Below are 15,507 nucleotides of genomic sequence, written 5' to 3' on the forward strand. Positions count from 1 at the left end.
GTTGATCCAAGATGGCCGTTTAGGAACAGCTCAGGATTGCAGCTCCCAGTGAAGGCGCAGAGGGTGAGTGGACGCCACGTTTTTATTGCCCACAGACTAGAAGAGTATTTTTTTTATTTATTTATTTGAGACAGAGTCTTGCTCTGTCTCGCCCAGTGGCTCCATCTTGGCTCACTGCAGCCTCTGCCTTCCAGGTTCAAGATATTCTCCTGTCTCAGCTTCCCAAGTAACTGGGACTACAGGCATGAGCCACAACACCCAGTTGATTTTATATGGGATGTCACCATATTGACCAGTCTGGTCTCAAATTCCTGATCTCAAGTGACCCACCCACCTTGGCCTCCCAAAGTGCTGGGATTACAGGCAGAAGGGTATTTTAAAAATTAAATAGTCTCCTTTATGAAAATATAGCGCTCATTTCTATTACCATTGAAAAATTACCTGTATTTGTTATTGGTGGTGGGATTACAATAAAACACAAGCCTGATATGTTTTGAGATTTAGGGATGCTTTTAAGCAGTTTACTTGTATTTAAAGAAGAAAAAACAGGAAAAGGGAAGTTAATTATGAACGTCAAAGCTAATAAGTGTTAAAGCAGGGATTCAAATCTATGCCTTTGTTTAATTTTCTTATGTTTTGATCCATAAGTTTCTTAGATGTGTATTGCTTAATTTCCAAGTATTTGGAGGGATTTTCTGGGTATCTTACTCTTAAACTGATTTCGAATTTAATACCATCGTGGCTAGAGAGCAAGCTCTATAAGATTTTAAAATGTTTGAAATTTTAATTGAGTCTTACTTTCATCTCTAGTAGTACACCTTCTCTTAAAATCTACTTTGATAATAACTTAGCAAAATTGAGCATTAAAAACAGCCTTTTATGTTTATTGTATGGCATATCATTTTTCACTTTTTAACTTTCAATGTATGCTCTTTATAGATAGTATTTAGTTGAGCCTTGCAATGTAACCCAGACTGACAGTTTCTGCCTTTTTTTTTTTTTTTTTTTTTTTTTTTTTTTTTTTTTTTTTTTTTTTTTTTTTTTTTTTTTTTTTTTTTTTTTTTTTTTTTTTTTTTTGAGATGGAGCTTGCTCTTGTAGCGCAGGCTGGAGAGCAATGGCACAATCTCAGCTCACTGAAACCTCCACCTCCCGGGTTCAAGTGATTCTCCTGCCTCAGCCTCCTGAATAGCTGGGATTACAGGTGCCCATCACCAAGCCTGGCTAATTTTTGTATTTTTAGTAGAGATGGGGTTTCACCAGGTTGGCCAGGCTGGTCTCAAACTTCAGACTTCAAGTGATCCACCTGTCTCAGCCCCCAAAGTTCTGGGATTACAGACGTGAGCCACCATGCCCGGCCAGTCCCTGCCTTTTAACTGGGATTGTCAATCAATGTGTGTATGTCTGACGTAATTACTGACATAGTTTGGTTGAAGTCTGCCATCATGTTACTGTTCTCCAGTATCCCATCTTTTTTTTTGCTTTTCTCTCCCTCCTTTCTTATTTTCAGTTAATTAAATATTCTTTAGTATTTAATTTTAAGTCCATTGTTGGCTTTCTAGCTAGAATTTTTACATTTTTAATCATTTGCATCTTTAATTTATCATAGTCTACTTAGAGTCAATATTGTACCATTTAATGTAAAAGAGCCTTATTGTAGTAAAATTCCATTTGTTCTCACACCCAAGGGCCTTTGTAATATTGTAGTCAAATATTTTACATTGGCATGTGTAATCTTATAAATTTGGTTAATATAATAAAATGCTATTATTTTCTGTTTAAACATTTGTCTTTAAGGAAATTTTGAAAAGGAAATATGGTCTTTTATATTTACAATTGATCACTTCTGGTACTTGTCCTTCTTTTCTGTAGTTCAAGTTTCAATCTATTGCCATTCCCTACATTTCCCTTTATCATTCTCAAAGTGCAGATCTGGTAAAGATTAATTTTTTAACTTTTATTTATATGAAAATATTTTCCAATGAGAACACATGGACACAGGGAGGGGAGCACTACACACTGGGGTCTGTTGGGGGGAACTAAGGGAGGGACAATGGGGGGTGGGAAGTTGGGGAGAGAGCATGGGGAGAAATGCCACGTATAGGTGATGGGGAGGAAGGCAGCAAATCACACTGCCATGTGTGTATCTATGCAGCTATCTTGCATGTTCTTCACATGTACCCCAAAACCTAAAATGCAATAAAAAAAATTCTAAAAATTCTGCCAGAAGGCTCCTAGACTGATAAATGACTTTAGAAAATATATATATATATATATATATATATATATATTCATTTTACTCTCCTTTTTTAAAGAATATTTCTGCTGAAAATAAAATTCTACTTTAAATTTTGCTTTCAGCCCTTTAAAGTTGTCATTCCATTGTATTTTGGCATCCATAATTCTGATGAAGAGTCACCGGCAATTTGTATCATTGTTCCTCGTGCGTAATGTGTTGATTTTTCTCTGGGTGCCTTCAATATTTCCCCTTCATCTTGGGTTTTCATCAGTTTGGTTATGGTGTTCCTAGGTGTGATTCTCTTTGAATCTGCCTCTCCTGCTGAGACTTCCTGGGTTTTCTTTTCTGTTTTTAACCAAAATGGAAAATTTCCAGAAATTATTTTTTATATCTTATTTTCTCTTTCCTCTTTCTCTGAGACTTCAGTTACATCTATGTTAGATTTCTTGTTATTATCCCTGAGGACAGATCACTGAGGCATTGATTGATTTAAAAAAATCTTTTATTTTCTATCTCTGGTCTTTATAGTGGATAGCTTCTATTGATTTGTCTTCAACTTCACTAAGCCTTTCTTTGGCATTCTCCAGACTGACGTTAAAGTAATAAACTGGTGCATTTGAAATTTCAGCTATTTTATTCATCTCTGCTAAATCTCTGTTTGGTTCTTCCTATAGTTTCTGTTTCCTTGTTGGGATTCTCATCTCTTCACTCATTACAACTATTTTTACCTTAAGATTCTTGAATGTGTTTTCACAGGTTTGCTGAAATCCTTGTCTGCCAGCTCTACATCTGGGTCTTGAAGATCTATATCTGGCTCTACATCTTGAAGTCTATTTCTATGGACTGCTTATTTTCTTAAGTCTCATTTTCCCACTTCTTTGCATGTGTGGTAATTTTTAACTTTATGCTGGATATTTTGGGGGAGACTTTGTGGAGAATCTGTATTATGACATATTTCCTGAAAAACATGTTAGGACGTTGAGGTGTTTTTGTTTTTGCTTTTTTCCCCTGTGAGAGAATGCAATGGCAGACACTCTTGTTCTTGTGAAGCTTGGTTTTGTTTTTTGTTAGGACAGGCCTATTTTGTCTTTGAATTTAATCTTAAGGTGTGGTCCTTTTAGTAGGACATGGTCCTTACTATTAGTATGGTCTTTCTGGGGCTCAACTGAGTACCTGAGGTGCTCAGTGAGGTCTCTTTACCCTGATACTCCAACATCTCCAGCACTGCAGGACATCTAAGTACTTTCGTTTAGCACTTAGTTCTGTGGCAGGCAATTTCCGTTACATGGAATCTCTTTCCTCACATGCATGGCACAGACCTTGGCTAAGAACTTCCAGTAAATTCTCATGCAGACTTCTGTCTCTCAACTCTTTCACATAGCTACCTTTTTCTCGGCCGTGTTTCCTGTAATTATAGCTTCCTTGGCAGCTTGCCCTTCTAATCTGGGCCTCTTCAGTTTAGTGAGACTGCAGTTTAACCTGATATCCATGTCCCTGAACTAGGGCAGAAAAATAAACCGAGAGAATAGCAGAGAAGATTGTGGGGCTCATCATGTGTATTCTCCTTCTTTCAGGGATCACAGTCCTGCTCTGACCATTGTCCAATGTCTGAAAGGAGTTGTCTCATATATTTTGCACAGTTTTACAGTTATTTACAGCAAGGAGGCAGATTCAGTACCAGTAACTGTGTCATGGTTAGAATAAAAAATTCATGAGGTTATACAAAACCTTGTGAAATAGTACTTGTGAAGTAAGTGCTATTATTATAACGCAGTTTAATAAAAAATTAAATTCAGTCTAACTAGTGAGTGGAGGAGTCATAATTTGAAGCTAGGCAGTCACATTCTAGACGCTGTGCTCTGACTATACTATGCTGCCTCTGCAACATAACTTATATTGATTTCCTTTACAGCATTCATCATTCTCTTTATCTCATATATACGCTAATACTTATTTATTTACACATTGTTTACTTCTGCTGGTGTATAAGCATCGTTATTTCCTGTTTATAACTGTCTCTCCACTGCCTAGCATAGGAATAGGCTCTGGGTGGAAATACGTAATAAATTTTTAAAAATGAATGAATGAACGTAGATACTACCATTATAAAACAATTTTTAAAATAGGGATTTTTCTTACATATTTGGTACTTTAGGCTTCATCTTGTCTGCCACCTTGTGGCAACAAAATTCTGCAATTAAAAAAAACCCCTGAAGGTAGGGAATATACAAAAGGTGATATGTACCGTTCAAATATTTATAAGCATATACATCAAAATATATTTATATAATAAGAAAAGGATAATAGCAGGATTTTGGTCTTGATGAGATAGCAGTAATTACAAATCGATCTTTAGAAATGTTCAAAACACCTTCTGATAAACAGTTGCACTGGCTTGATGAAGTGAGCAGAGACCCAATGTATTAGGAGGGTCCAAGCATTACTTTTGGTGGAAGTAAAAATGATATTCACATTTGCCACTTTGGAGATGCTGTGAGTGAAAAAGAAGAGTCATTTTGATAACAGCCTTGGTATCACTCACGATGTTGGTTTAAATGGCAGGGCTTAGCTGATTAATTTCAAAATGTATCTTTGTTGCTCTTAAAACCATAAAGTTATGGTTCTTATAGACTTCTCTATGACAAAACAATATTCATTTATTTTTGAATAAATATTTTTATTCTGATAAAATCAGAAGCAAAACTGCACGATGGTTTTTAAGTTAATTTTTGTGTTAACAAGTCTCCTAAAGATATGCAGTAGACTTCACATTTACATAAAATTAAAGAGAAGATGCTTCAGCAAATGCAAATAAATGCAAAAAAGGAATATTTTAATTTTGATTCATGATTAGTATCAACTTTCACAATGTGATAATATTACAAAAGCAGAATCCTGCAATGAGTGTATAACTAATGGTTGTAAACTATTTATAGACCAAATATCCTGACTAATTAATTAATTAATTTTATTTTATTTTATTTTTGAGATGGAAGCTCTCTCTGTCACCACGTTGGAGTGCAGTGACGCTGTGTCGTCTCACTGCAATCTCTGCCTCCCAGGTTCAAGCAATTTTCCTGCTTCAGCATCTCAAGTAGCTGGGATTCCAAGCGCACGCCACCACACCCAGCTAATTTTTGTATTTTTAGTAGAGATGGGGTTTCACCATGTTGACCAGGATGGTCTCGATCTCCTAACCTAAAATATATTTGTTGATTGTATTTCAGGCTGTTTTAAAATCTAAGATCTTTCAAGATGATTTGATATTAAAATCATCTATACTGATTTATGCAGTTCTGTACTATGACCATACCAGCAAAATGATGTATTTCACTTGATGCATTATTAATTGTACACATGGACTGTTTAACCTCTATTCATCTATATTTCTTATTTAATGTTCAACTTAGGAACAGCAGCAAAAATTATTTTACAAAAGTTAATTTTAACATAATAGGAAAAATAATTTTACTATTCACTGTTATATATATATATATATTCAATACAGTAATTTTCAAGATCTTGAAAGAGCACTCTTAGTTTTAAAACAGAAGTTTTCTAATTCTAAACAGTGAAACTTCTGAAGCTGATTTTTGCATTCTCAGGAATTGCAACATCTTATTGTTCTTATATTTGGATTATATTGGAATTTTTGATCTTTCATTATCATTACTTTTTATTTTTACTTTTTTACTGAATTCTTATTTACCAGAGACTGTTACTTTCTTTTAATAACATTGAATTAATTACATTTTGACATGACCATACCATTTGGAACCCTTTTATTATTAAATATGATTCAAAAATTCATCAACATAGCAGATGGCCCTTTTTATGTGTGATTGTAACCATGGAGAAGGTGAGGTATGATTACTTTTAATGCATCTTAATTTATATTGTTTATGTATGACTATAGATTTTCTGAATATTTTGAAGCCTATAAGTAGCTTTGAAATATTCATTTCTATTTTTAAAATTCTTACTTATTTATATTCGTTTTTTCACATGATCAAATATTTTGCATAATCGAATGCTTTGTAGTCTGTAGTTTTCAAATATTTTTCTTATTGTGCTCACAAGTCACCCCGGTGGCCCAGAAGTTGCAATATTTTGACATACTGAAATATACATTATCTTTCCAATATTTCTTCTTTCAAATGGAAATAGAACAAAATTCGTTGACAGACCATATATCTTGATTTTTTTTTTTTTTTGGAAACTATGGTTGCATAAAGTGTTTCCAGATAATATAGAGAGTACAATTTTCTTTTAATGTCAAAGGGAACCTGCCTTTAGTTTCTGTAGTTTACTTAAGAGGGAGAATGGCTTTTAAGGGGTTGTCCTGTGAATTTCAAAGCCATTTTGTTGTCTGTAGGTTCTTGAGGTCAAGTTTAAGTTCACCACTAGGGCTATGAAAAATCTTTGGTAGAAAGAACTTTTACATCCTAGTGGATGTGAATTTATAAATGACTTTTACCATGTTAACAAATCTCCCATTTACGAATGAGTCTTAAATATAACTGATAATCATGTTGCCCAGTTGGTTATTAAGAAAACAGGAATTATATTTTCATACTGATACTAGTTTGCCATTTGCATCCAAAAGAAATGCAGGCTGTGAGATCAGAAAATGAACAACACAAAAGTTGTAGGTAAATTGCTCAAAGTCAGGCAGGGAGGGATAGAGAGATCACAATTTCAAGGAAAGAGTTTGTTGAAAGGCATAATATAATCACTTTACCTTTGCTGCAGATTAAAACTGATTATTACCCATGAGAGAAAGACCTCTAAAAAATAAAATACAGGAGAGGTACATTTTTATAGAAGAAAAGGCAGGCCTGATAACACTTGGAGATTCTAGGAAGTTGCATAGTGTCACACAGATACATCCTTCTAAGGAAGGATAGAAATATAAAAAAGAAAATTTTAAGGACATAGATAAAAAGTATTTCATACCTGTGGAAAGCTGTGTAAAGGATGCCAGCATCCTTTGAATCAGCTAATGTGATCACCAGATAAGCCGTCGACTTTCAAGCCTTTGCTCATACTTCACAGTCAGAATTCCCTTCCACCATTCCACAGCTGCAGCGTTGAAAATCCTTCTTCCCTTTCAGTGCCACCTCCCTTACTCATCTATTCTCTCCCTCCTTTCTGCAGCAATTTGCTTCTGCAGTTGTCTGCTTCTTAGTTTTGTCCTGCATTAGGAATAGTTTCTTGTGTCTCTATTTCATCTGTTAGGTTTTGAGATTCCTTTGTGGTCTCCATGATTGCCTTACTTGACATAAACCGAGTAGAAAATAAATGTTTTTTGTTTCCTTTTTAAATTGAAATAAAATGGAAGATGATCCGGCAAGCTCAGATAGTACCCTCCACTAGCATAAACAGCATTTGCTTGCACTTATTAGTGTATAATTTTACCTGTGCGCATGATTCAGGGCAAGATCTGGTTTCCTCATCCGTAGGTAGCAGGTAACAAGCTTTGTCTCAATGAAACTTGCCACGCTTGCTATATCTTCAGCAGGTGCTTCAAATGGTTCTTCCAGAACTGCTCCTTTGCTGCAAAGCTTTAAAAAATATTATACTTTCAGAATCCCAATACTCTTTCACATAATTTATCTTTTAAAAAAGCAAAATATGTGTCTTATTTTTATACGTTTTGCTTATGCTTGCTTATATGTTTTACGTATATGTTAAAAGTATATGTGATACTTTTTCCAATCTACAAGTAAACTATTAACATTTTGATTATAAATTAAATAAATTGTTCCTGTTCACTATTAACTGACTGTAATAGTCAATAAGGGGCACATTTTACTGTAAAATGCTTCCTGTAAAATATTTTTAAGGTATGATAGATTTTAAAGGAGTGCCAGTTGCTAAGAATGTCTGTTTTAAAAATAAAGCACACAATAACCAAAGGTATTAACAGAAAGCCAGGCATAAATCATATTAAATACCAGTGCTTTTATGAAAACCCAGCTGAGCAATGATCTAGTACACTATCAAGTTTGATTTAATATAATAAGGGCTATCGGAAGTAAACTCCTAGGAGCCATTAACATGATCGGTGATTAATTTGAGTCTGAATCGTATTCTCTAGAATGTTATTGAAAGAAAAGAAGTGAAAATTTATTAGAATTTATTGGCAGAGGACATAGTATCTGAAAAACATGGCAAGAATATGAATTCTTAATAAAAATTCCAGGAAGTCAGTGGTTTCTGGGCATCATAGATAAACTGCAGAGAAAGAAAATAATTAACTTTTTTGAGAACTCAAACATTACGAAGTGTCAATAATACGACAAGACACGATCAGCACTTTTTTTCCACTCAGAGTTTTCTACTGGTCCTTGGAATTAAGGCTGATGGAAAAGAAGTCCTATCTACTGTACATGGGCCTTATTCAGGATATCTCTTTCTTTGCTCTTTTCTACTTCCATCTGTGCGTATACTGGGGGACATTTTTTTTTTGCCAGAGATGGTAATATTTGCAGTTAATGCTTATTTATATATACTTTAGTATAAAATTTCTTGTATTCTAAATCCTGTTTGCTTAAATGACATAGTATAAAATAAATTTTTTTATAGGTTAAATCTTGAGATGGTTTTGCCATTTATATTAATGCTATTGTCATTTTAAAAATACAGTTTGTTATTTGAATGTAGTTATATCCTGTTCTAAAATGCATTTACTTTCTTAGTAAAGGCTAAAAAAGACTAAAGGCTAAAAAAGAACTTAGAATCTAGATGTTCAATATCCACAGTTTGAATTGGTAGTTACCTGATGGTGTTATCTTTTGCTTGGCTATCTTGTCAATTCTGGAGATTCATATTATTCTTAAAACCCTTTGCCAGTTGGATGAATGAAATACGTTACTTTCTTCATTTAGTAAAAAATGCTTATTGAGCATCTACTATCTGCCAGACAAAATTGTTTACATTTTAATTTAAATTGATTAGGATTTTTTTTCATAAATCTTGGCCATTTTTAGCTCTGTATAAATTTCTGTTTCCTATTCCTTGCCTATTTCTATTGACATATTAATCTTTTTATTATTAACTATAATAAATATTTATATATGTAAGCTATTACTCCTTTTCTGGTATTCATAATATGCACATGATAAAACGTAGGGGCTCTACCCACAAATAATCCTTCAAAAAAGGTCAACTTTTCCTCATGTTTTGTAAATGCTCTCAGAGTACATAAAACACTTCTCTCAATTATTTTGGAAAAAAAATGAGCAAAAACTATTTGTGGAAAATACAGAGGAAATGACCTCAGTTAACGCTAAGTTTGGATGCTTCATAAAGATCAAGTGATAAAATTGGTAATAAAAGAAAACATTTAACCCAGGTTTAGTAATTATTCTAGATAATCTGACCTCAGGTGTCAATGTGGCTGTAAACAGGCTTTAAAACATAATTTGAGAAAGCATGATAGTTTGAAGATGGCACTTTGAGACAGCATCCCCTTTCTGCTGCCCATCTGACCCCACACGATCCAGAAATACCTAAACAGAGTTTTCCACAAAAGAAAGAAAGAAAGAAAGAAAAAAAAATGTGCGTAAAAAGAGGCTCTTTCATACCATCACATCGGAGAGAAACAAGGACAGGGAGGGGCAAAGACCACATACAATGTATATCTTGTTTCCTTTTTGTTTAAGATTTTACATGAAAAGCAGGTTTGAATATTTAAGACTTGGGGAAACAAAGGCTGATTTTATTTAAACATAAAATTAATTAAGCCGAATGCAGTGGCTCACGCCTGTGATCCCAGCACTTTCGGAGGCTGAGGGGAGCGGATTACTTGAGGCCAGGAGTGCAGTGGCACCATCCCGGCTCACTGCAGCCTCTGCCTTCTGGCGTCAGGTGATTCTGCTGTCTCAGCCTTCCAAGTAGCTGGGATGACAGGCACCTGTTACCACATCCAGCTCATTTTGTATTTTCAGTAGAGACAGGGTTTCACCATGTTGGCCAGTCTGGTCTTGAACTCCCGACCTCAGATGATCCACCCTCCTCAGCCTCCCAACGTGCTGGGATTATAGGTGTGAGTCACTGCGCCCCACCCACTTTTTATGGGGTAATGGGGAAGTCATTCAGTGAGTAGCTTCCATTAGAATATTCAGGTCCTTCAGGGCAGGCAAGAGGAAGCCACCTTCAGACTACATAATAGTAAAGGCTTTGTCAATAAACACTGACAGAAAGTGAAAAGTCTCTACTTGCATAAGATTCAAGGCAAGAAAAGAAAGAAAAATGATCTACCTTAACACACTAGTAAGAATACTTCATGAAACCAAACTGAAAGACAGCCATGAAAGACAACGTAATGTAATTTTTCAATTCGCATTAAAACTGGAAAATAGGCCGCCTGCCCGCTAGGCTTTATGGATGTTTGTTGAATTCTTGCTTTACCAATCAAGTATTGTAAGACTGAGAACTTTACTGACTGTATTGAAGATTGCTTTATTTATTCTCTTCCAAAGTAGCACATCTTTGAAATAAGCTTTGCAAGAAGGCAAACTGTTGAAAAAAAAAAATGTGTTGAAGTTAAAGGTAGAATTATAGGTATATGTAGACAAAATGTTGGCATCAGAACCCTGAAACACATTCCAGATATTTTACTAAATTTTAAAATTTCCGTGTAGACATTTGTATAGACTGAGCAGTTAATTCTCCAGAAGATGAAGAAATTTAATATGGTGTTAATTTATTTAAATCTAAGAAGGGCGACTTCTTTCACCCTAAAACAAACGGTGTTTGCCTAGAAATATACACTTTAAATCTTTGGTGAAATAAGTCATGGAGATAAGGAATAAAATATTTTAAATTATCTGAAATAGTATATCACTGAGAAGACATTTAATTAGGAAAAATTAAGTTGGTAGCTAACTTTTTATTTCAAAAGAAACCCTAAGATATTTTTGAATGCAGTATGGACAAATTAGAAGTCAATATTTAAGGAAAATTGCAATCTAAATTCTTATGAGTATAGCTGTTATTTTGATGAGAACCTAGATTTAAAAAATGAAATTTTAGGCCAGGTGTGGTGGCTCCCGGCTGGAATACCAACAGTTTGGGAGGCCGAGGCGGGCAGATCACCTGAGGTCAGGAGTTCGAGACCAGCCTGGCCAACTAAAATACAAAAATTAGCCAGGCATGTTGGCGGGCACCCAGCTACTAGAGAGGCTGAGGCAGGAGAATTATTTGAACCTAGGAGGTAGAGTTTTCAGTGAGTTGAGATCATGTTACTACACTCCAGCCTGGGCGACAGACTGAGACTCAGTCTCACAAAGTAATAATAATAATAAAAATAAAAATAAATGTCAGTACTAAATTGGAATCATAAGCTCACATTTTAATAAGGAAATATATATTTTACAAAAAAATTGATATTTTTCTGCAAATATGATAATTGTACTTTGGAGTTATAAAATAATTTTCCTTAGGTTTCCCAAAGTTCTTTTAAGAAATAAATATCTAAACTACCTTTAGAAGTTGTGCACAAAGGGATTTTAAGTTTTGTTTAAAGACAGATACAAATAACATAAACCACATTAGTTACAGAAATAATATTAAATAATATATGGTGGGCCACATTATTAAAAATGCAACCACACATTTTTCTTTAATTGGGATCATCACTTTCCAGATTAATATTGCTAATAGTTTCTCCCTTATTAAAATACTGTCTGATGAGTGTTTGCTCAGTGTATTCCTGGAATATAATTTTCAGTGATCCCTGACAATTTAGAAGAGAACCATAAATCTGGAAAAACACAGCACTGTTTAAGTCATCAAATGGCTACAAATATATATATATATATCTCCATCAATTGGTAATTTTTAAGGTTTTTGGAAATTATTTAAAAAAACTAAAGATGGGGAGAAAGCTATCCATAGCCCTATCACCATATATATAATTGCCATTAACTTTTGCATATTTCTTTCTATACATTTTGTGTTTTTATATCATAATAGAAGATATATTACATAATTTTTACACAATTTTTCATATGCTCTGCTTTTTATTTAAATTGGAAAATGAAAACATGTTAATTACATTATTACATGTTATAATTATAGTTGAAGATTTCAATATTCTCCTCTCCGCAAATGACAGAAATATTAGCGAGAAAACCAGTAAAGATAGATCTGATCAACATAATCAACCAACAGGATGTAACTGACATTTTGCATACATGTATACATTATATATGTGACTAGAAAACACAGGACCCAGCAATCCCATTACTGGGTATATACCCAAAGCAGTATAAATCATTCTACTATGTATGTTTATTGCACATGTATGTTGATTGCAGCACTATTTACAATAGCAATGACATGGAACCAACCCAAATGTCCATCAATGATAGACTGGATAAATGTGGTACATATACCACATTCCATACATATTCCATATACATGGAATACTATGCAGCCACAAAAAGGAATGAGATTATGTCCTTTGCAGGGTCAAGGATGAAGCTGGAAGTCATCATCCTCAGCAAGCTAACACAGGAAGAGAAAACTAAACACTGCATGTTCTCACTCAAAAATGGGACTTGAACATTGAGTACCAGTGATACAAGCAATGACTTGAATGAATCTCTAGGGACTATGCTGAGTAAAAAAAATCTGATCTCAAACTGTTACATACAATATGATTACGTGACACAATTACAGGAAAGGAGAAAAGATTAGTGGTAGTGAGGAACTAGGGACTACATAGGTGTTGTGCTTAGACAAGTCAACAGAAACGAATCCTATGGTGAGGAAACATGTATCTTGAATTTGGTAGGTGGATATGCAGATTTACATGTCATAAAATTGCACATACATAATACACACACGTATACCAGTGAAAATGCAAGTAAAACGAGAAATCTTAAGATTGGTGGATTGACTCGGTGTTAATATTCTAGTTTTGCAAGATATTGCCTCTGGGAGAAACTGCATAAATGGTACATGAGATCTCTCTGTATTACAACTGCCAATGAATCTATAATTATCTTAAAGTAAAATTTAATTAAAAATAATAATGTTAAATGCTAGATGTATTTAATTTTATTCCTTCCTTTATTTTATTCAGGACAATTTTAATCACGTTTAACTGGGGTTTTGGATGAGAGGATAAATCATATCTAAAGGAAGGAGTTTTCCATAAGGTTTTACTGTATTAAATTATAGCTAGATTTCCATAATAAGAAATAGCAACTGATAATGAGGGTCGTTTTGAAGTATCATTCACAAGCCATTGTAGAAGGATACATCAGCCCCTACACATCTTCCTTATTATGGTCTGTTGTTTTCGGACATTTGCCATAAGATGAGGATTGTGTTTAGTGATATTTGTAGAAAGAAATTGGCAAGTCCTTTTGTATAACAACTTTGTCATTCTTATTTTTGTTTTTCTTAATGATCTTTTAGTTTGTTAGCACTCATTTACAAGTTTTTTTTTCAAAAAGAGCATATGTGGATGGTAACTTTTCTGAGCTCATGAATAGCTAAGAATGTATTTAGTTGCTGACATGTAAAAAATGTGGTTGAGTATGCATTTCTTGGGAAATAATCATTTTTTTCTGTAAATACACAGATCGCCATTTACACTGTGGTATTTCACATACAGACAAGAAGAAAATAATCCTTTTTTAAATGAAACCAGGCGTAATTTAAAATAACTTACGTTGAAATTTCTTCCTTTCCCCCAAATGTGTAGTATTTTTTTCCTTTTATAATTCAAAATTACTACTACTGTGAGTCTGCATGTTTTATTTTCATGTATTTTGCCTGAAAATAGATAACTTCTGTGTTTGCATACTCCTGTATTTATTTTTCTCACTTAGAAAAGTTTTCTTCAGTTACATCTCTGATTATTGGTACCATTTTAACCGTAGTGTTTTGTTTCTTAAGAAAATAATTCTTAAGCTGCATCTTTCACCTCTATTATTCCTATTAGGCTCTCTGATATTTTTCACCTCTGCCTTTTAGGAGAGTGTTTCAAGATTGTTGGCTGCATCATTCACTTTGTTTTCATTATTTACTTTATAGTTCTTTTTATAAGCCAGTGCCAGTGATAAGAAGTACAAACATTCAAATACTGCTAACTTTATTTAGTATGTGGGATTTTCCCTAGGCACCTGAGCCTAGAGTCTGTGCATTTAATTACTGCACCAGAGCCACACAGTGCCATTCCATGAACTACCAATACTCATTAACTACAGAAACAGAGTAAGCGTTTAGAAACTTTTATAGCAATTCAACAGAAAAATAGTACGCCTATTAAATCTCATAATAAAAAAATAGGATTTGTATTTTATGTCTTATTTTTACTTTGTTTTCCCTAGTAATTCATTTTTGCTATATTTAACAAAGTATTGGTCCGCAAGAGATTGGGACAGAAATACAACAAAACAGAACTAGTTCTTCATGACAGATAGAGAAAAAAGCTCTAGCAACCTGTTAGGAATTTAGATAATTCAGACGTCATAAAGAAAAAATTCAAAATTCTATTATTAAAAAGGGGCCACTGTTGGATATTATTATGGATACATCTATATCTACAGTGTGGATATATCTACAGAATTTCTATCTATCTCTATCCATCCATTTACAAAGATGGTATTGTTATCCATACTACTGCATAATCTGCTTGTTTCTCTGAATATATCATGAACATTTTCATGTTAACAAATATGTAGATCATTATTATAAGTGGCTGCATAATTTTATTACATCTCCATTTAATGCTTTTCCTAATGGGAAACTTCTCTAGTGACACTGAAAGTTCTCAGTATCATACATAATGTACATTGAACAGCCTTGTGTATACGTCTTGCCCACGTGTTTGATCATTTTCAAATTGTTATGTTCTATCTGTTATAATGTATGCTTACATATTGGAATTGCTGAGTCAGGAGTATACAATTGAATCCAGAAAATACTAATATTTCAGGATATACATCATAAAAGTGTTCTCCAGAAAAATTTTACACTTTTTTAGCAAGGTGAAAGTTCTTGTTATACTCTTAGAACATTTTGAATGCCTGTGTGCTAGTGGTGTTATCCCCTGGGGCTCTTTCTTAGTACTTTACAGTTTTGTTTACTGTCTTTCTTAATTAGAATCGCCAGAGGTTTGATTATTGTGTTTCTCTAAAAACAACAAACTCTTAGATTAATCGATCAAGTCTCTTATTCTGCTTACTAATTCATTAGTTTTGGCTTTAATCTTGGCTCTTTTTTTTTTTTTTTTTTTTTTTTTTTTTTT

The 15,507-nt window shown here is 33.8% G+C and overlaps 1 protein-coding gene across 1 annotated transcript in view; it reads right to left on the reverse strand.

Moving 5' to 3' along the window:
• Nucleotides 1–15,507, reverse strand: part of SPATA16 (spermatogenesis associated 16) — a 246,538-nt gene that overhangs the window by 157,696 nt on the left and 73,335 nt on the right. The window contains exon 3 of the mRNA XM_017514109.2: nt 7,656–7,801. Within this exon, the coding sequence (XP_017369598.1) occupies nt 7,656–7,801 (146 nt within the window). The remainder of the gene's footprint in view (nt 1–7,655; nt 7,802–15,507) is intronic.

Source organism: Cebus imitator, unplaced genomic scaffold, assembly GCF_001604975.1.
Source record: "Cebus imitator isolate Cc_AM_T3 unplaced genomic scaffold, Cebus_imitator-1.0 Scaffold516, whole genome shotgun sequence".
Taxonomy (NCBI): Eukaryota; Metazoa; Chordata; class Mammalia; order Primates; family Cebidae; genus Cebus; species Cebus imitator.